The sequence below is a fragment of the Bufo bufo genome, chromosome 11 (genome assembly GCF_905171765.1).
Source record: "Bufo bufo chromosome 11, aBufBuf1.1, whole genome shotgun sequence".
Lineage (NCBI taxonomy): Eukaryota > Metazoa > Chordata > Amphibia > Anura > Bufonidae > Bufo > Bufo bufo.
Genome location: NC_053399.1, coordinates 63,938,841 through 63,960,169, shown reverse-complemented (window position 1 = coordinate 63,960,169; position 21,329 = coordinate 63,938,841). Strand labels below are relative to the sequence as shown.

The following is a 21,329-nucleotide window of genomic DNA, read 5'->3' as shown; positions in this document are numbered from 1 at the left end:
CAAATTAGGAACTAGTTTGCTCTATTGATCTTATGGTTCCCAGTCAGTGAGGGCGGGGGAAACCTGAGTTGAGTTTTTCTGTACAATGAGTCTTCCATGGCCTTCCGAAGGCCCCTGTAACGGACTGTCTCTCCGGCCTGCCGGTAATATGGCCTGTGGTGCCTTCTTATCTGTTTCACTGTTGAAAATGTTCAATTAAAAAAAAAAAGAAAAAAAAAAAAAAAAAAAAAGTCAGCCGGGAACGTGAAACAGAAAGTAGTGTGTGGCGTGTTCGCAGCAGTCTAGGAGTGTGCTCCCGAGCGCCCTCTGCTGTTCGTCGGCCAGTAGAGCGGGCGGAGTCTCGGCCTGAGCCCGTGACACGCTCCGTGTGACTCCGGGGATCGTCCGGAGCTGTGAGGCCCAGACCGGTTCCGTGCGGACACGGTAAGATGACGAATGCCCACGTCTAGGTCCAGTGCGCCGCCTGCCCGCGGTATCTCGCGCTGTCTCGGCTTTCTCCGTGGACTTCTACAGGGACAGGCCTTAAACTCTAGGCTGGGGAGCAGGCCTGCTTCTGGGACACGGCAGATCTACCGGAGCCGGTACCCGGACTCTTGTCCTAAGCAGATCGATGAGTCGATTAGTCGGACCCCGATAGCAGGACGATCACATCGGGAGGATTGTAGAGCTGGGAAGGCCTCCGTGTTGTAGTCCGGTCACGGGCCAACATGTCTGCCCTGCTGTGCTCAGGCTGTGGCCATTAACCCTCCCCTGTCTGGCGCCCAGATGTAGGGCTGCCTCTCCGGGGGGGGGTATTACCAGTTTCGGTTAATTAGTTTCAACCATTTAACTAATTAAAGGGGTTGTCCGGATTCCGCATGCAATTCCTCTGCAATAAGGTATAGATCAGGGACCAGCAACCTCCAGCTGAAACTACAACTCCCAGAATCCTCCTTTCACTTCTATAGGAGATACAAGAACAGCTGAGTATGTGTGCATGCTGGGAGTTGTAGTTTCACAGCAGCCAGAGTGCCGAAGGTTACTGATCCCTGGTATAGGTCACGTGACTGCTGCAGCCAATCACTGACCTCTTAGGGGTACTGCTGAGGCCAGTGATTGGCTGCAGCAGTTACCTGTTTTCATTGTGATGCGGGGGAGTCAGAGCGGCGCTGCGGGATCTGTCAGGTGATTAACCATCTGTTCTTTGTGGTGTCCGGGCTCCTCTGTCTGTGCTTTGTGTCGGGGGCACACTACTCACTACCACCACTTGTAGGAAGGCCATGGTGGTAGTACAGTGACCCCGAGATGCCGACATTAAAGCGATGGGGTCCAGCATTTGTCAAGCTCCTCCCCCAATATTCCAGCTCCTGCCACAGATTTCTGGTGTAGGGAGTAATGGGGACATGCCCTTAGAAAAAGATCATTAGTGCACCACGTTTAGACGTGTTGGAGAAAAGGACCTAGGCCGGGGGTCTCAGACTCTGCCCGATATGTGGGCCGCACATGGAAAAAAAAGGATAATTGATGGTCTGCGTTCATTTGAAATATGATTGATTGTTAATAGAATGTAACACCACAGGAGCGTGCGTCCCGGGGGCCACAAACACAATGCTCCGATAGTAGTAGTGCTCCCTGACTGCCCCAATGGTAATAGTGCCACTAATAGTAGCACTGCCCCCCATATTGTGCCCAATAATATTGCCCTCCCAGTACCCCCAGTAGAAATAAGGCCTCCCTATAGTGTCCCAGTAGTAATAAGGTCGATCGACAAGGCACCGCTATAGATTCCACGGTAGTAACAAAGCCCCCTGTAGTGTCCCTAGTAGTTATAGTGGCCCCAGTATTTATAATGCCCCCTGTAGTAGCACATGTGTTTAAAAAGGCCCTGTAGTGCCCCCAGTATTTATAATGCCCCCCTGGAGTGCCCCTTGCAGTCATAATCCTGTAGTGCCCTCTGAATTAGAACGCCCCCTTGTAGTGCTCCGGCCTGTGTTAATGCCCCCAGTAGTGTCGCACTCTGGCCTGTACTTATGCCCCATGAATTATAATGCCCCCAATGCCGTGCTCCCACCCGTATTAATGTAATATGATGCCCCCCCACGTAGTGCCCAGGCCTGTATTAATGCCCCCAGTAGTGTCCCATGAATTATACTACCCCCAGTACTTCAGCCTGTATTAGTGTCCACATAATAAAAATAAACTCCTGTTCACGTCTGCGATCCAGGCCACAGGCCTCTTCTGGCCTCGCAGGCCTCTTCTGGCCTCCAGCCCGAGTTGCTGCATGCGGACACATCACCGCAGCTTCCTGTGCCAGGTCTCAGGCGGCGCAATGACGTGGTCATGAACGTTGCTGCCCTGACGCAGGTGTCTGTGACCACCTCATCACTGTTACAGGAGGGGGCCGCTCCACTGCCTCGGGTCACTAGGCCTGAAGTCTGAGGCTGAACGGCGGGGACGGGAACTATGGGCTCCTGTGGCCGGCCGTGAACTGCTGCCTTGAGGAGAGATGCTCACCTCGCCTTATGGCTCCAGGCCGCAGATAAATGCCTCAGGGGCCACGTGTTTCAGACCCCTGATTTAGGCTACACTGTAGTAACATACAGTAATGGTGTATACACCGTGTAGCTCCATAGACGGTCATAAGATGCGAGTCTGTGGTTTCATGCAGAGACTGGAGGGATGTTACATTATAACGTGCTCCTTTATGGAATACACTGGGTTATGTTCAGTCCAGGATTTGAGGGGGTGGAGCATGAGTCAGGCATTGAACCTTGTGTCATGCACCTCCCACTCACGTCTTGCTCTGTGCATAAGACAGAACTAATATATGAATATGGTTTCCGTGTTCTCTACGTGCTGGGTGACTGGGCGATCCAGCTTTCCCAAAAAGTGATGTGAGAAGAATCCAGGAAGGTTTATGCTCCGTTCACATGGCCATTCTTATCTCTACCGTTCTGCCGGATCACTCGCCCATGGGATGTTTGGATGAACGCTCATACCAGATAATCTGCCTGTGTGAACGGTGACCGCAATCAGCGAGGAACATTCATCGGGTGATCATGTCGTTCTGCTCGCATGGAAAGTCCTCCTTCCTGTGCAGCACATCGGTCTGGAAACGGGAAGGAGGGATTTCTATGGGGATAAGAGAGCGCTTGTCCCCATATAGCGGAGGTGATTGCTGCATGTAAATGGCGCCCTAATCTCCACTGATATGACGCACTTCGGGAGCTTCTGCCACATTATGTGTGCGTGTAAAAGGATCCTCACTGCCATGGCCGAGGGATAATAACTGCCTAGATGCTGTGGTCACTATTGACCGCGGCATCTGTGGAGTTAAGCAGTGGGCCTCAGACCTATCTCCAGGTGTCAGTCAGTGCCAGGCTGGAGCACGGTGTCATCGTGGCCTGTTCAGTCCCTGTGCCAGGACTAGTGGTGTATGTGGCAGGGACAGAACAGAGCTCACCGGCTGTGTGGTACAGCACTCCAGACAACAAAGTCTCACGCCTAGAAATACACCTGAGATTTTTTGTAAAATTGCTTGTACAGTCGTTACTGCGACCCTGATCCAAGTTTGACCCCATTTACTTCCATTACTTGTGAGTCGGGCTGTGTGACGCTGTGATATATGGTCATGTGTTGTGTCACCGCCTGTATTTCCGTGTAGCTCTAGACCACACATGACAAGTATAATAGATTAATTTTCAAGAGGATCCACCTTATCCTTACAGGTTTAATAGTGGGGTACATTGAGGTTTGTGTTATTGACTGTAAGGGTACAGCTACTCAGTTTTGATAAAGAGAACCGCGTTGGCAATTAGACCGAAGGTGCCTTTTATTTAAAGGAGTTTTCTGAGACTTAAATGGGATAGGTCATCATTATCGGATGGGTGGTGGTCTGACACCCGGGACCTCCGCCGATCCGTTGTTTGAGAAGGTAGCAGCACCGCACAGTGAGCACACGTTCACCAGTCACGTGGCCTCGGCACAGCTGAGCGCAATACCAAGCACAGCCACTATATAATGCATGGCGCTGTGCTTGGTAAGCACGGAGAAGGCCGTGGCACTCACAGAGCACTGGTGTCTTCTTAAACATCTGATCGGCAGGGGTCCTGGTTGTCAGACCCTCACTGATCAGATACTGAAATCTTATGGCCTTCATCGGTAATGGGCATTAAAGGGGTTGTCCAGCCTTTTAATATTAAAGACCTATCCTCAGGATAGTTCATCAATATCGGATCGGCAGGAGTCTGACACCCTGCACCCCCGCCGATCAGCTGTATGAGGAGACGGCGCAAGCTGTGCGCACATGCCGCCTCCCGTCTCTCTTCCTGTCCGCTGCTGTATGTCTATGGCAAAGCAGCAGCGGACGGCCCGTGCACGCGTCGTCTCCTCGTACAGCTGATCGGTGAGAGTGCCAGGAGATGGACCCCTGCTGATCTGATATTGATGACCTTTCCTGAGGATAGGTCATCAATAATTAAAGCCCAAACAACCTCTTTAACAATTAGACCCGCCCGCCATACAGTGCGGTCTTCATTAGTTAAATAAAAGGCAGCTGTGGCCTAATTGGCTGCACCCTGAACGGCTAAGGGTACCTTCACAATGGTGGGGTTTCCAAACAGAACTTCTCTGGATTTCTGTGCAGATTTCCCTGTATCCGCACCAAATCGGCACCAAAATCCAGTTGACATTCAGTTGATTTCAAAACCCGTACAGCAGGTCAGTGTTCTTGAGATTTGTCAAATCTGGACTGAAAAACAATGCTTTTCCTGTCACTGGTCCACTGAAATGACAGAACCCAGCACAGGTGTGAACATGGCCGTGAGGTCTACACAGAATATCAGTCCTAGATCAGGATGTGACATTCACAGACCTTTAGACTTGGTTCCTCAGCAGCAGTTCGTCATAGCTGGCACACACCGGCTGTTTACCCTGACTCAGAATGACACATAAGAACTTCATTTACCGTGGATTTCTTGTATGATGGATACAGTCTCAGAGCCGGACCTGTATTAGGCCTCATGCACACCACCATTGTTGTTTTCAGTTCCGCAAATTGGGGATCCGTTGTCCATTGCAGTTTTTGTTTCCGTTGTGTTTCCATGTGTCTGCCGTTTTCTTTGGTGGACAGCCCAAAAAAAAGGAAGGTAAAAAAAAGTGTAATTTTAATATCCCCACCCAGAATACTGATTCTACAAAAACGGACGCGGATGACAGACGGTTGTGCATCTGCATTTTTGGCGGTCCCATTGTCTTGAATGGGTCCGCGAACCGTTTTTTCGCGGACAAAAATAGGACAGGTTATAATTTTTTTGACGGACTGGAACCACGGACCATGGACGCGGATAACAAACAGTGGACTATCCGCATTTTCAACGGCTCCATAGAAATGAACAGGTCCGCATCAGATACGGCGGAACGGACGTGGAAACAAACAGCGGTCGTGTGCATGAGGCCTAATGGAGATGAATGTAGTCCGTTGTGTAGTCCGTGTTCCCAGACCTAGTCATATAAAATGGAATCTGTAAGCAACTACTGCACCCAGAATATCACTGGATATTGCGTTAGGGTACGGCCACTTCGTGAATATCCATACAGTGGCCGAAAACGTACATGAGTTCTCATCCGCACCCCAGGGGAAATTTCCATGACTGAATCCACACATTATGGGAAGTAACCTGTGGTGCGAATTTTAAAGCGATTGCTGGGGGCCTTTTGGGTAGACCCTCCAACATGTCAGCACATGGCTTCCAGCTCCTTCACTCCCCTGCGGCCACTGCAGTTCTCCTTTCTGATTTGATGTGGTCACGTGGCTGCTGCAGCGGTAACGTCTCCCCCATGTGTCACATGACCCAGTGACATGACACATGGGGGACAGGTCACTGCTATTGCCAGTCATTAGCTGCAGTGGCCACATGACCCACATCAAACCAGATGTTTTAGGAAAGTTGTACCTGATGCAAATGGCACTGCAATTTGGGGTGACAGGTCCTCTTTAAAGGGGTTCTCCAGGAATTAAGAAAATTAAAATACTTAAATATTACTTTATTATAAATATATTCCCAAATACCTTTCATTAGTTATAATGGCTTGTTTTATCTGGGGAGCAATCATCAGAAGAAATAAAATGGCCGCCGTCCTATTAGTGTACATTAAACCTGTCCTAATCACACAGCAGGACAAGTTACTTCAGAACACTGAGGTAAAGAGCTGCCTCATCCTCCTCTCCGCTCTGCTTGTCAGGCATTATGATCCTGAATACAGTTTAATATGATCTTCAGCTGAGTTTTAATATACACCAGGGTTTTACCTTTGATATCCCCTGCGCTTATGTATGATGAGGCACAGGCATTGTAAAAAATTAGGCGCATCCTCTGGCAGCCTGTGTTCTTAGGGTACTTTCACACTAGCGGCAGGACGGATCCGACAGGCTGTTCACCCTGTCGGAGCTGTCCTGCCGCTATTTCGCGTGCCGCCGGACCACCGCTCCGTCCCCTTTGACTATAATGGGGGCGGAGCTCCGACCTGGCACGGCAGTTCGCGGTGAGAGGCCGCCGGACTAAAGTCGGACATGCAGGACTTTTAGTCCGACGGCCTTCTGCAGTGCACTGCCGTGCTGCGCCGGAGCTCCGCCCCCGTCCCCATTATAGTCAATGGGGACGCAGCGGCGGTCTGGCAGGACGGATCAGACAGGGTGAACAGCCTGTCTGATCTGTCCTGCCGCTAGTGTGAAAATAGCCTTAGGTGGAGTATATTTCAATCATTTACACCAGGAAACTGGCATTGGTGATCTTGCAGAGGCCATGCCTGGTCACAGAACATACCACACTTATCATATTAGGTTATTGCCTTGTGTTAACCCCTTGGTGTAAGGGAAGGTTGCATTGCTCTGTAAAGCCTTTCACCTTTGTGGTGGAGACCCTGGAAGATTCTTAGTTGTACCCCCCGGCAGCCATTACTCCAGGCGGGTGTTCATTACAACCTGTTGAACAGTCCAGTTGCTCGGTAAAGTGATCCCTTTCTCCTTCTGACTTGTTGATGATAGTTTCTTGGTCAGCTATGTATAAGCATCCATGTTGGTTTGGCTGGATAAGGCCCCATGTACACAGGCTTCACACAGTATCAGACCAGTCTGCTGGAGGAAGACTTCATTATAAATGGGGCACCTCCAGCAGTTTTTGCTCCTCTTTTATGCCCATTTCCAGGTATAAATGTCAGTAAATGTGCCCGGCTCACACCACTCCTAAGGTCTATTGTGCCAGATTGTGTCATAGAAAACGGACCCGTCCCCATTGACTTACATTGTGTGTCAGGACAGATCCGTTTTGCTCAGTTTCGTCAGACGGACACCAAAACGCTGCAAGCAGCCGCCAGAGCGGAACGGAGACTGATCGGAGGCAAACTGATGCATTCTGAGCGGATCCTTCTCCATTCAGAATGCGAACTGATCCGTTTGGACCGCTTCTAAGTGCCCTGAACGGATCTCGCAAACGGAAAGCCAAAACGCCAGCTGGTTGTGTGCAGGAGGCCTTAGACAGTTCGGTCCTGAAGACATTGTCTTTGTACCTGAAAGTCCTCTCGGCCACCCAATGCACCTACAGTCTAATAATAAAATTGGGAGTTTGTTAAAGGATGTGCCCATTTTTGATATGATCGCCTGTTGAGATGCTGTACACTAAATGTCTATATGTAGGGCAGTCCCTCTACTGTTCCCTGTGCCACTTGTGCATGGTGTGGGGGAATAGGGGCCCACCTGGCTCATGGGCCCTCCAAGGGATTCGCCTTCTCCCTTGTGGGCCTGTCCGAGTCTGGTCTAATGGATCCATTTTCTTTCTTTTTTATTGCGTAGAATAGGGATCGACCGATATAGATTTTGCGCCACCAATGTTTTTACTATTGGCCGGGATGGGGGTGGGGGCGCACTGCGCCACCAATGATTAATACTGGGGGGCTTGGGGGGGGGGGGGGGGGGCGCACTGCGCCACCAATGAAGATAAGTCTCTCAATCATTCATATACAGGAGGCGGGAGCTGGCTGCAGAATCACATAGCCGGCTCCCGACCTCTATCAGCGGTAGCTGCGATCCGCGGCACCTGAGGAGTTAACTACCGCGGATCGCAGCTATCGCTCATAGAGGTCGGGAGCCGGCTATGTGATTCTGAAGCCAGCTCCCGCCTCCTGTATATGAATGATTGAGAGGCTTATCTTCATTGGTGGTGCAGCGGCCACAGCCCCTCCCCTCCTCTTGTCTTCCGTCCTGTCATTGGCGGCAGTGGCAGCAGCAGCACAGGGGGAGGAGACACTGCTTCCTTCTCCCCTGTGCTGCGGAGGGAACACGGAGAGCGCTGAGAGCAGCGCGTTCTGTGTTCCCCATACGTTATCGGTATATCGGCAAAATAGATGCTGATACCGATAACGTTCAAAATCCTCAATATCGGCCGATAATCGGTCGATCCCTAGCGTAGAATAGTGTCCAGCATTTTATGCTGTTCTTGCTGTTCCAGGGCATTGGAAACCTGATGGAAAAAGTAGGAACAGAAGTGTGAACAGAGCCTTACCGGTATACTGTATCACATGGCAGTGATCCACTGCTTAGGCTGGGTTCACTGTATCCGGTATAGCCAGATACCACTGTGGACCACCGGATCCCGATTCACTCTAATGGGATCCGGTGGGGATCGGGCCACTTTCTGGCATATGCCAGCTTTTGGCCAGACAAAAATGCTGCGTGTTTTTTTTTTTTTTTTTTTTTTTTTTTGTCCGTCTGAAATTCAGCATTTACACCTGATACAGTGAATTCTGGCAGTCTGTTCCCCTGCAGAAACACACTGCCGAAATTAAAAGCGCAGATGTGAACCCAGGTTAAATGATCTCCTTGACATCTGGAAGGGACAACTGGCATGAGACTGTGGTGGCCATTGCTAACGCCTGGTATGTACTAGCAGCAGTGGCCCCGAGCATCTCGCCCACATTAGGTACCTGCACACAATTGCAGATTTCTAAATGTTTTTGGTGCAGATTTGCTGTGGATTTTCTGCAGATCTCGCCCTTGCCTTGAAAAGGGTAACATTTGCACAATTGACATGCTGCTGATTTCTACCAGGAAAAAAAGTCAAAGTGTAAATGAGATTTGTCTAATCTTAATCACTTTGCTGGGACATTATGCTGCTTTTCTATTTTTTTTCGCATAAAAATCTGTGCGGAAAAAAACGCACGTAATCCGTATTAGGTTTCGTTGCAGATAAAAATGGAATACAGTAGCAGGAAAGTGTATGAGATTTCAGGTACACTTTGCTTTTTGATTTGCCATAATGATTTTAAAATCACACCTTTTATAGAGTCGTTTTCCCCATAGACCTCACTGGGGTTGTTAAACAGAAAATCTGCAACAATTAGTGCGTATTTCATGCGGATTTTGTGCATACAAATGTGCATGATGTGCAGGGACCCTAAGGCCTTTTTCACACGGGCGTTGCGGGAAAATGTCCGGGTGCGTTGCGGGAAGACCCGCGATTTTTCCGCACGAGTGCAAAACATTGTAATGCGTTTTGCACTCGTGTGAGAAAAATCACGCATGTTTGGTACCCAAACCCGAACTTCTTCACAGAAGTTCAGGTTTGGGTTAGGTGTTGTGTAGATGTTATTATTTCCCCTTATAACATGGTTATTAGGGAAAATAATAGCATTCTGAATACAGAATGCTTAGTAGGTGATCAATTGAGGGTTAAAAAAAAATAAAAAAATTAACTCACCTTCTCCTCTTGTTCGCGTACTTCCCGGTCTTTTCTTTACTTCTTTAATGATGAGCTGTGGGCTAAAGGACCTTTGGTGACGTCAGATCACATGCTCCAATCACATGGTACATCACCGTGGTGACAGACCATGTGATTGGAGCATGTGATCTGACGTCACCACAGGTCCTAGCCGATAGTTCATCTTTTAAGAAGTAAAGCAGAGACCGGGAAGTACGCGAACAAGAGGAGAAGGTGAGTTTATTTTTTAATTTTTTTTTAACCCTCAATTGATCACCTACTAAGGATTCTGTATTCAGAATGCTATTATTTTCCCTTATAACCATGTTATAAGGGAAAATAATACAGTGAATAGACTGTCACCTAGCAACCATGCGTGAAAATCGCACCGCATCCACACTTGCTTGCGGATGCTTGCGATTTTCACGCAACCCCATTCACTTCTATGGGCCTGCGTTGCGCGAAAAACGCAGAATATAGAGCATGCTGTGATTTTCACGCAACGCATAAGTGATGCGTGAAAATCACCGCTCATCTGAACAGCCCCATAGAAATGAATGGGTCGGTATTCAGTGCGGGTGCAATACGTTTAACACACGCATCGCATCCGCGCGGAATACTCGCCCGTGTGAAAGGGGCCTAAGGGGCCCTTATGCTCTGCCAGGTTCCTAGTAACAGAAATCTCAGGGTGTTCTTTAATCTTGGAATTCCATGGTGGTTCAAGATCTTGTATCTTTTCACATGTATCTATGACCACATTGATGAGATTTTTTTCATTAAAGAGTTTCTCCGAGGTTTTCATACAGCTGATAGGTGGGGGTGACGGGAATCAGACCCCTGCCGATCTGTTATTTTTGTTACCTTTTCTAAGGATAGGCCATCAATATAAGAATCCCATAGAACCCCCTTAAAGGGAGTCTGTCACCAGATCTTGACCTTCTAGACCGCTTACATAGCGCTCTAGCATAGCAGTCTATGATTCTAATGGTACCTTTGATGTTTTCTTGTGAAGTTCCCCCAAGGCAAAAATGGACTTTTATTCATATGTAGATTAGGGCTCGCAAGTGCCCGGGGGCAGCATTCACCTCGTTGGTGCCCAGGCTGTTCTGCCTCTTTTCGTCATATCCCCGCCCCAGCCTCTTCCTCTGCCCGCCCTGCTCTTCCTTTGCGTCCTCCTTCTCTGCAGCAAGATCCCGCGCCTGCGCTATCCATTGCTTGGCCGGGGCATGCGCATTGCGATGCCCATTGTGGGTGTCTCTGGTCCGCCTCCTCGCCGTTGGCCGGCGCATGCGCAGTAGCTACTGCGATGCCGTGCCCACAATGGGCATCGCAGTGCGCATGCCCCGGCCAAGCAATGAATAGTGCAGGCACGGGATCTCGCTGCAGAGAAGGAGGACGAAGAGGCTGGGGCGGGGATATGACGAAAAGAGACAGAACAGCCTGGGCACCAACGAGGTGAATGCTGCCCCCGGGCACTTGCGAGCCCTAATTTACATATGAATAAAAGTCTGTTTTTGCCTTGGGGGAACTTCACAAGAAAACATCAAAGGTACCATTAGAATCATAGACTGCTATGCTAGAGCGCTATGTAAGCGGTCTATTAGGGTCACAATCTGGTGAAAGACTCCCTTTAAAGAGTTTGTACCGTCTCAGCCTTTGTATCTAACAGCTCACGCGCACACACATTATGGCTCCATTCACACGTCCGCAATTGTGCAGAACAGGTGCGCACCCATTCATTCTCTATGGGGACGGAATGGATGCGGACAGCACACAGAGTGCTGTCCGCATCCGTATTTCCGGAGTGCGCAACCGATCTTCCGGTCTGCGGCTCCGGAAAAAATAGAACATGTCCTACTTGTCCACAATTGCGGACAAGAATAGGCATTTCTATAGGGGTGCCGGCCGGGTGTATTGCGGATCTGCAATACACTACAGACGTGTGAATGGACCCTTAAAAGGGAAGGTCATCAGTATGTGATTGGTGGGGTCTGACACCCAAGACCCCGCTGATCAGCTGTTTTTAGAAGGCATCAGCGCGAGCCTTCTCCGTGCTCACCAACCACAGCGATGTACATTGTATGGCGGCTGGGCTTCGTATTGCATTCTATGTGACGGATGAATGTGTCGTCACTGGCCCAGGAAAAGCTGAGAGAAACATAGAAACATAGAAACATAGAATGTGTCGGCAGATAAGAACCATTTGGCCCATCTAGTCTGCCCAATATACTGAATACTATGGATAGCCCCCGGCCCTATCTTATATGAAGGATGGCCTTATGCCTATCCCATGCATGCTTAAACCCCTTCACTGTATTTGCAGCTACCACTTCTGCAGGAAGGCTATTCCATGCATCCACTACTCTCTCAGTAAAGTAATACTTCCTTATATTACTTTTAAACCTTTGCCCCTCTAATTTAAAACTGTGTCCTCTTGTGGTAGTTTTTCTTCTTTTAAATATGCTCTCTTCCTTTACCGAGTTGATTCCCTTTATGTATTTAAAAGTTTCTATCATATCCCCTCTGTCTCTTCTTTCTTCCAAGCTATACATATTAAGGTCCTTTAACCTTTCCTGGTAAGTTTTATCCTGCAATCCATGTACTAGTTTAGTAGCTCTTCTCTGAACTCTCTCTAGAGTATCTATATCCTTCTGGAGATATGGCCTCCAGTACTGCGCACAATACTCCAAGTGAGGTCTCACCAGTGTTCTGTACAGCGGCATAAGCACTTCACTCTTTCTACTGCTTATACCTCTCCCTATACATCCAAGCATTCTGCTGGCATTTCGTGCTGCTCTATTACATTGTCTTCCCACCTTTAAGTCTTCTGAAATAATTACTCCTAAATCCCTTTCCTCAGATACTGAGGTCAGGACTGTGTCAAATATTCTATATTCTGCCCTTGGGTTTTTACGCCCCAGGTGCATTATCTTGCACTTATCCACATTAAATTTCAGTTTCCAGAGTTCTGACCATTCTTCTAGTTTTCCTAAATCCTTTTCCATTTGGCGTTTCCCTCCAGGAACATCAACCCTGTTACATATCTTTGTGTCATCAGCAAAAAGACAAACCTTACCAGCGAGGCCTTTTGCAATATCACTTATGAAGATATTAAACAAAATCGGTCCCAGTACAGATCCCTGTGGAACCCCACTGGTAACATTACCTTGTTTTGAATGTTCTCCATTGACTACAACCCTCTGTTGTCTGTCACTCAGCCACTGCCTAATCCACTCAACAATATGGGAGTCCATGCTCAATGACTGCAGTTTATTGATAAGTCTTCTATGTGGGACAGTGTCAAAAGCCTTACTAAAATCTAGATATGCGATGTCTACTGCACCTCCACCGTCTATTATTTTATTCACCCAGTCAAAAAAATCTATAAGATTTGTTTGACATGATCTCCCTGAAGTAAACCCATGTTGTTTTTCATCTTGCAATCCATGGGATTTTAGATGTTCCACAATCCTATCCTTTAATAGGGTTTCCATTAATTTGCCTACTATTGATGTCAGACTCACTGGTCTATAGTTGCTCGATTCCTCCCTACTACCTTTCTTGTGAATGGGCACGACATTTGCCAATTTCCAATCTTCCGGGACGACTCCTGTTACTAATGATTGGTTAAATAAATCTGTTAACGGTTTTGCCAGCTCACCACTAAGCTCTTTTAATAATTTTGGGTGTATCTCATCAGGCCCCTGTGACTTATCTGTCTTCACCTTAGACAGCAAACTTAGAACATCTTCCTCTGTAAAGATACATGCATCAAACGATTTAATAGTCATTCTTTCTAGTGGAGGTCCTTCTCCTTTTTCTTTTGTAAAAACTGAACAGAAGTATTCATTAAGGCAGTCGGCTAGCCCTTTATTCTCTTCTACATACCTTCCGTCCTTTGTTTTTAATTTAGTTATTCCTTGTTTTAATTTCCTTTTTTCATTTATATATCTGAAGAATGTCTTATCCCCTTTTTTCATAGACTGAGCTAGTTTTTCTTCTGCCTGCGCTTTAGAAGTTCTTTAGAAGGCCCATGGGAGTGCCGGTACCTTCTCAAACAGCTGATTGGCAGGGGGCCCAGGTGTCAGACCCCTACCGATCTCATACTGAAATCTATGGCACAGAGAGATACAGCATAGGTCCAAACATGCCTTATTAATGGTGTTTTCCGAGACTTTAAGGCCTCTTGCAGACGACCGTATGGATTTGTCCGCAAAAAACGGATCCACAAAAATTACGGATGATGTCCGTGTGCATTCTGTTTTTTGCGGAACAGAACAGCTGGCCCTGATAGAACAGTCCTATCCTTGTCCGTTATGTGGACAATAATAGGACATGTTCTATCTTTGAACGGAAATACGGAAACTGAATTTTTTTTTTTTTGCGGATCCGTTAAAATGAATGGTTCTGTATACGGAATGCAAAAAACGGAATGTAAACGGGAAAAAAAACATTCGTGTGCAAGAGGCCTTATCCTCAGGATAAAAATTTAAAAAAAGGCCAACTTCCCAAAAATAACTTTTTGTTTATTTATTAATTTATCAGTATATATACAGTCCAAAATTGTGTTAATAAAAATTACAGCTCGCCCCACAGCTCTATATACATAAATTAAAAAATATTATCGGGGTCAGAATATGGTGATTTATTTCTATTTTATTTATTTTTTTATATCAAAACACACAAAAACTATAAATATGAGGTATTGCTGTAACCATACTGATCCGGAAAATGAAGGTAAAAGGTCAGCTTTACCTCCAAGGGGATGCCATAAAAACAAAACCCATAAAACTTTGGTAGAATTGCATGTTTTTTCCATTTCTACCCCATTTGGAATTTCCCCAGCTTCCCACTACATTGCATTTTTCGCCCTATAAAACGCACCTAGGTTTTAATGAAGAAAACAGGCTGATGTCCTCACACTGTGTGCAGATGAAGAGCAGGGAGCGCTGTATTCATTTTTCCGGAACTGCTGTACTAATGAGCGCTTCCATAATGTAAGCTGTCATTAGTATTTGCTTCTGTTTTTGATGGGAAAAAAGTGCGTCTTACAGGGCGAAAAATATTTTAAATGGTGCCATTAGAATGTAAATCTCATCTCACTAAAACAAGTCCTTACATGGCTATGTAAACAGAAAAATAAAAAAGTTATGTCTCCAGGAAGGCAGGGAGTAAAGAAATGAAAACAGAAAAAAAAATCATTGTGTTCTTAGACACTGTTCTTTTGTAATCCTTACGGTAATTGTAATTAGATTTTATGGTCATTGTTTGCCATATGTCTTTAATAAAGATACATTTCTTGTGCCATGTATTTTGTGGGTTCTCCACCTTTTTCCTATCCCGCCTGTACTGATTCATCACTTGGTCACTCCAGTTTGTCCTCAGTTCCTTGCTTCCTGGATGTAGCAGACGTGCGGATGACACGGCATGCTACGTGAGTGTAGAGACAAGTCATTCCTGGTGGGGCAGCTATTCTATGAAGATTAAGGAAACACAGGTGACACCTTTGTGCTTATTAATAGCTATTATTACAGGGAAGGTAATTATATGTTTACACCACATCCTCCTCCTAGGCAAGGGACGGGCACACTCCGGCACTCCAGCATGCATGTTTGCCTGGCAGTTCTCAGAATGCCTACAGATGAGAATGGAGCATACTGGGAGTTGTAGTTTTACCACAGCTAGAGTGCTGGAGGTTGCTGATCTCTCCTGAGCGCTCTGGCCCACCTTTACTAATTGTAAAGACTGTCTGGACCTGCACAGGGGCTCGGGCTGGATGATAAATGTGATGCAAGGACTTCATTGGGTGCCTTACTTTTGGACAGATTTTTATGCCAGAATTGTGCTGAAAATTTGGCACAGAATGTCCCGTTCCTTTTACCAAACCTTGGTACCGAACTCGTGTTCAGTTCCAACTGGTACCTTGGAAACAAACCATAGTTCTTAATCATGACCACTCTGTTTGTCCCATATGTGCAGCTCTTATAAGCCTCCAATGAAACAGCGGGGGCAGAGGAGACCGCAATTTCTGGTATGGGCAAACTACACCTAACATACAAGTGACATTAACCCTACAAATAATTAAAAACTAAGGTAGAACACGTGCACACATGGTAAAATGTATTGGTTCTAAGAAAAACTCCGTCCACAACATCTCCGATCTAAATCATGGGGATGTTAGGACTAATTCTATGATGATTCAAAACCGCATGGTGTGCACATAATCCTCACACTTTAAAAGGAACCTGTCACCGGGATTTTGTGTATAGAGCTGAGGACATGAGTATGCAAATTACCCTGAGATGAGTCCAGCGTGAAGGAGCCCAGCACCGCCCCGCATCCTCAGAATCTCCTCCTTGCTCCCTGACGTCAGACAGCCAGAGCGCCGTAATCTCGCGATGTGCAAGCTAGCGCATGCGCAGTGTCCTCATAGTGTTCCTTTCCCTGTGCTGGCATCAGCCTCAGGGAAGTAACTGCGCATGCTCTAGCTCGCACATCGCAAGATTACGGCACTCTGGCTGTCTGATGTCGGGCAGCAAGGAGGAGATTCTGAGGATGTGGGGCGGTGCTGGGCTCCTTCACGCTGGACTCATCTCAGGTTAATTTGCCAGCGCTGCCTCCCCTTCACTGATTACCTTCTAGCCGTTGCAGCTGTGAGCGGGTGTAATTACGCCCAAGTCGTCCCATTAATTGCAATGGTTCGGATCGCTCCTATACAGCGATCCGTTCCATTGAAATGAATAGGAGGGTACTAGCTCTCCTTAGGGAGAGAGCACCTTAATCGGCGTGAGGAGACTTATAGGCCATACATGCTCCTCTGGAATTCTGGGAGGGAAGGGATGCAAATGAGCTCTTAACAAGCTCTGCCTCTGGCTCTGGTGGCATTAGAGGCAGAGCTTGTTAAGAGCTCATTGAAATGAATGGGACGGTTAGGTGTAATTATACCTGCTCACCGCTGCAGATGCAACGACTAGAAGGTAAACAAAGAAGAGGAGGCAGCGCTGGCACGGCGCGCGCCTTCTCTTTAAACAGCTGATGAGTGGAGGTGCTGGGTGTCGGACCCCAGCCGATCTGATATTGATGACCTATCCTGAGGATAGGTCATCAATAAATATAACTTGGACAACCCTTTTAAAGGGGTTATCCAGAATAAGGTATTGTGGTTGGGCTTAGACCACCCGGCCCAATGTGATGATAATGACCTGAGGATAGGCTAACTCCTTTAAACACCGTGGCAAGTGATCAGCTGAATTTGGCCGATCATGCCATACGCATGTAATTTTGTCGTACTATGGACAAAACTTTCCTTCTGGCTCGAAAAGACTGCTATTAACAGTCACGAATGATCGTTTGCACTGTTATTTCAGGGTTGTGAAGGGATCCAAACTTCAGTCTTTTAATGAAAACGTTTATGGGGGAGATTTATCAAAACTAGTATGAAGGAAAAGATGGAAAATGAAAAGCAGAATCTGGTTGCTCTGGGCAAGTAAATTTTCCTTTTCACCGTCTACTCCTCTCTCGGTGGGTACCTTATCTGCCCAGATTGCTAAGGTCAGGTTTTGTTGGGTCTGCATCATCCCTTGATGACCACCTTCTTTATGTAAGGCCTCATGCACCCGACCGTATCCGTCTTTGTGGTTCACGAAACACGGATACCGGCCGCGTGCATCCTGCATTCTCCGCTTCCACAGGTCCCGCACTATATTACAAATGCCTATTCTTGTTCACCCTATTTTTTTTTTTTTTTTTTTTTTTTTTGTGCGGCCGTGGAATGGACAGCACATCTTCTGCTGCCCCAGTGAAATGAGCGTGTCCACATCTAATCGGCAAACAACGCGGTTAGATGTGGTCTGAAAATACAATTGTGTGCCTGAGGCTTCACACCTCTTTCTGTGCCGGAGCCGGGATGCGAGGTCTGAACAGGGGACTTGTGCTATTACGTCTCTGTCCAAATGAACTGAACATGCACCAGCTCTTTACGGAAAGGGTCTGTTCACGTGGACGTCTGCCGTTTCTGGAAAATCTTTTCTTAGAACTCTGCCTTGTGCCGGTCTCTTGTTATTCCTCTTAGACTGACAACCGGATGCTGCAGGGCCTCGTTTAATTGGCCTGCTGACCAAGCAGATTTTCCCTATTTAAATGGAATCTGCAATGGGTAGGGCATATGGGAACTTAAACCGAACACATCCCAAATTCCACACATCATTCTTTTCTCCAGTATGTGAATTGAAATTTTAAAATCTCCTTTCCGTTGTGGAATCTTTGGTATGTATTCTGCAGTTGATGAACGGCCTATGACAGATATAGGGGCTATACAGATTGTGCTGCTGAATGGAGTTCAGTACATACGTAATCAGCTTAAACCAGAGGCTCGCACTTCACAAGCGCCCGTGTTTCTCTGGCCAGGCCGGGATTAACCTGTTTTATCTGTAACATTAATAACCCGTGGCCTCTCTGTGCTCCCTCTCTTTGCAGGTGAGGGCCCCAGCTAACAGATCAAGACTGATAAGACGAGGAGCTGAATAAAGACCTGCCGGGACGGTCCGTGTGGAAGCTGCTGTCCACTCAGATCCGTCATGGCCGACGTAGATCCGGATACGCTGCTGGAATGGTTGCAGATGGGGCAGGGGGATGAGCGAGACATGCAGCTCATTGCCTTGGAACAACTTTGCATGCTGCTGCTCATGTCTGATAATGTAGACCGCTGTTTTGAAACGTGAGTTTTCCCATTTTTCAGTTTTTGTTTTTTTTCCGTCCTCTCTCTATATTACATGTTCACTTTATTGGATTTCCAAGAGCGTATCTGTCAGCAGATTTGTACCTATGAAATTGGCGGAACTGAAGATGTTTATGTTGGTCCCATATTTATATGTGCCTGCATTGCAGAGAAAATGTTTTATTATATGCAAATGAGCCTCTAGGAGCAATGGGGGCGTTGCTGTTACACCAAGAGGCTCAGCCCTCTCTGCAACTGCTGCGTCTTCTGCACTTTGACAGGACTAGGCAGTGACGTCATCACACCTGGTCCTGTCATAGTGCAGAGGGTGCAGCAGTTGAGCCTCTAGGTGTAATGACAACGCCCCTGTTGCTCCTAGAGGCTCATTTGCATATAATAAAACATCATTTTTGTCAGCAATGCGGGGACATATAAACAGTAATGGCCTGTTCGCAGTGTTCGCCGACGAACACATGCGATCTTCCATCTTTATTCCTAAGTCCGGCGCTGCAGAGGTAAGTCCTTACCTGTGCTTGTGCCGCGAACCGCTCTGAAACACATGCGGTCACCAGGAGCAGGCAGTTCCGAGAACAGCCTTCATCGGGCTGTTCTCGGAACTGCCTGCTCCCGGTGACCGCATGTGTTTCGGAGCGGCTCGCGGCACAGGTAAGGACTTACCTCTGCAGCACCGGACTTAGGAATAAAGATGGCAGATCGCATGTGTTCGTCGGGGGACCAACAGAGATGTCTTCAGCTGCCAAACGCACATGTAACATGACATGTAGGTCAGCTAGCTTCATAGGTACAAATCTGCTGACAGATGCCCTTTAATGTTTATAATAAAGATGGAGCAGAAAAGTGATTATTCCTCATAAGCAGGGGCACGCTAGTCCATGTCCTGTATCTGGTATTGCATCTCATTCTCAATTAGAGGGACTGTATCAGATTGAACTTGAAGTCCCATCTGGATTACTATGAATTGGAATGTGTATCAAGGTATAGTTTGAGAATTGTATGAGGCTTTTGTGTTCACTTTTTGCAGGAACTATCAAAGACTGGCGTAAGAAGTCTTTGATAAATGACTCCCAATCTTGTTTTTACTTCTTTTTTATGCAGTTTTTGAAGCCAAAATCAAGTGTGGATCATAAAAGGAGAAAAAAAAAACAGACACTATCTTGCCTGTCTATTTGAATCAGATCCTAGTTTTGGCTTAAAAAAAACCTGAGTGTGTGGCAGCACCCTCGGGGTATGGCGCACAGCGCAGTTGGGATGCAGTTGCGACACAGTTACAACATCAACAAACATGCATTAATAATTGCGTTAAAAGAACTGAACCAGCTACAATTAACTCATTTAATTAGTAAAATTATTTTTATGCAGAACACCAGTGTTTAATTAGGCTCTGAATTGGCCAAAGTCTATCACGGTGCAGCTGTGCTTTGGATGCTGCAAAAAAAAAAAAAATGCATTAAAAAAACAACATAGTGTTGGTTATGCTTCATTTTCTTCCAGCAAAGGAAAACACATAGCAGACTTAAAGGGGTTATCCAAGACTATAAAATGCTCCCCCATATGCCGGGCCCCTCACAGTGAATATACTTACCTGGCTCCCTGCACCGCTCCTGGTCCCCCTTTAAATTACCTTACTGTAACTGTTTTATAATTAATGTAATTCAGTTTTGCTGTGTGTTTTACCTTTACTGGAAGAAAATGATCCATAAATGCAGTTATGTTGTCTCAAGAAATGCATGCATTTTTTTTTTTGCTGCTGCCAAATGTCGCGGCTGTGCTGTGTTTTACTTGCAGCACAAAATACACCAAAAAGTACTTTTTTTTTTTTCAACAACAAACCTGCGGTTCTAGTCTGTTTACTTCCAGCAAAGGGAAACACACAGATTTAAATTACCTTGAACCCTTCACAACATGTGACCTAATAGTATGTCACATGTCTGGTATTAAAGATGGCTCCCGCTCTGGAGGGGCTCCATAGGAACATAGCGTAAATCTCATAGACCCTAATGCATTTTGAGAGAAGCAATCTGATTATTGATTATTCAAGTTTCTTAGGGGAACTAGTAAAAAGTATGGGGAGGGGGATCTGTGGATGAACACTGTTATGGGGAGGGGGATCTGTGGATGACACTATATAGCATCTTATGCTATATGTGTCATCCACAGATCCCCCTCCCCATAAGTGTCCATCCACAGATCCCCCTTCCCATAAGTGTCCATCCACAGATCCCCCTCCCCATAAGTGTCCATCCACAGATCCCCCTCCCATAAGTGTCCATCCACAGATCCCCCTCCCCATAAGTGTCCATCCACAGACCCCCCTCCCCATAAGTGTCCATCCACAGATCCCCCTCCCCATAAGTGTCCATCCACAGATCCCCCTCCCCATAAGTGTCCATCCACAGATCCCCCTCCCCATAAGTGTCCATCCACAGATCCCCCTCCCCATAAGTGTCCATCCACAGATTCCCCTCCCCATAAGTGTCCATCCACAGATCCCCCTCCCCATAAGTGTCCATCCACAGATCCCCCTCCCCATAAGTGTCCATCCACAGATCCCCCTCCCCATAAGTGTCCATCCACAGATCCCCCTCCCCATAAGTGTCCATCCACAGATCCCCCTCCCCATAAGTGTCCATCCACAGATCCCCCCCCCCATAAGTGTCCATCCACAGATCCCCCCCCCCATAAGTGTCCATCCACAGATCCCCCTCCCCATAAGTGTCCATCCACAGATCCCCCTCCCCATAAGTGTCCATCCACAGATCCCCCTCCCCATAAGTGTCCATCCACAGATCCCCCTCCCCATAAGTGTCCATCCACAGATCCCCCTCCCCATAAGTGTCCATCCACAGATCCCCCCTCCCCAT

General features: G+C 47.1%; 1 protein-coding gene across 3 annotated transcripts in view; it reads left to right on the top strand.

Moving 5' to 3' along the window:
- The first annotated feature begins 250 nt into the window (after positions 1–250).
- Positions 251–21,329, top strand: part of HECTD1 (HECT domain E3 ubiquitin protein ligase 1) — an 86,941-nt gene continuing 65,862 nt past the window's right edge. For all 3 annotated transcript variants that reach the window (XM_040411171.1, XM_040411169.1, XM_040411170.1), the window contains exons 1-2: positions 251–423; positions 18,207–18,447. In XM_040411171.1, coding sequence (XP_040267105.1) covers positions 18,308–18,447 — 140 coding nt within the window. In that variant the 5' untranslated portion in view covers positions 251–423; positions 18,207–18,307. The remainder of the gene's footprint in view (positions 424–18,206; positions 18,448–21,329) is intronic.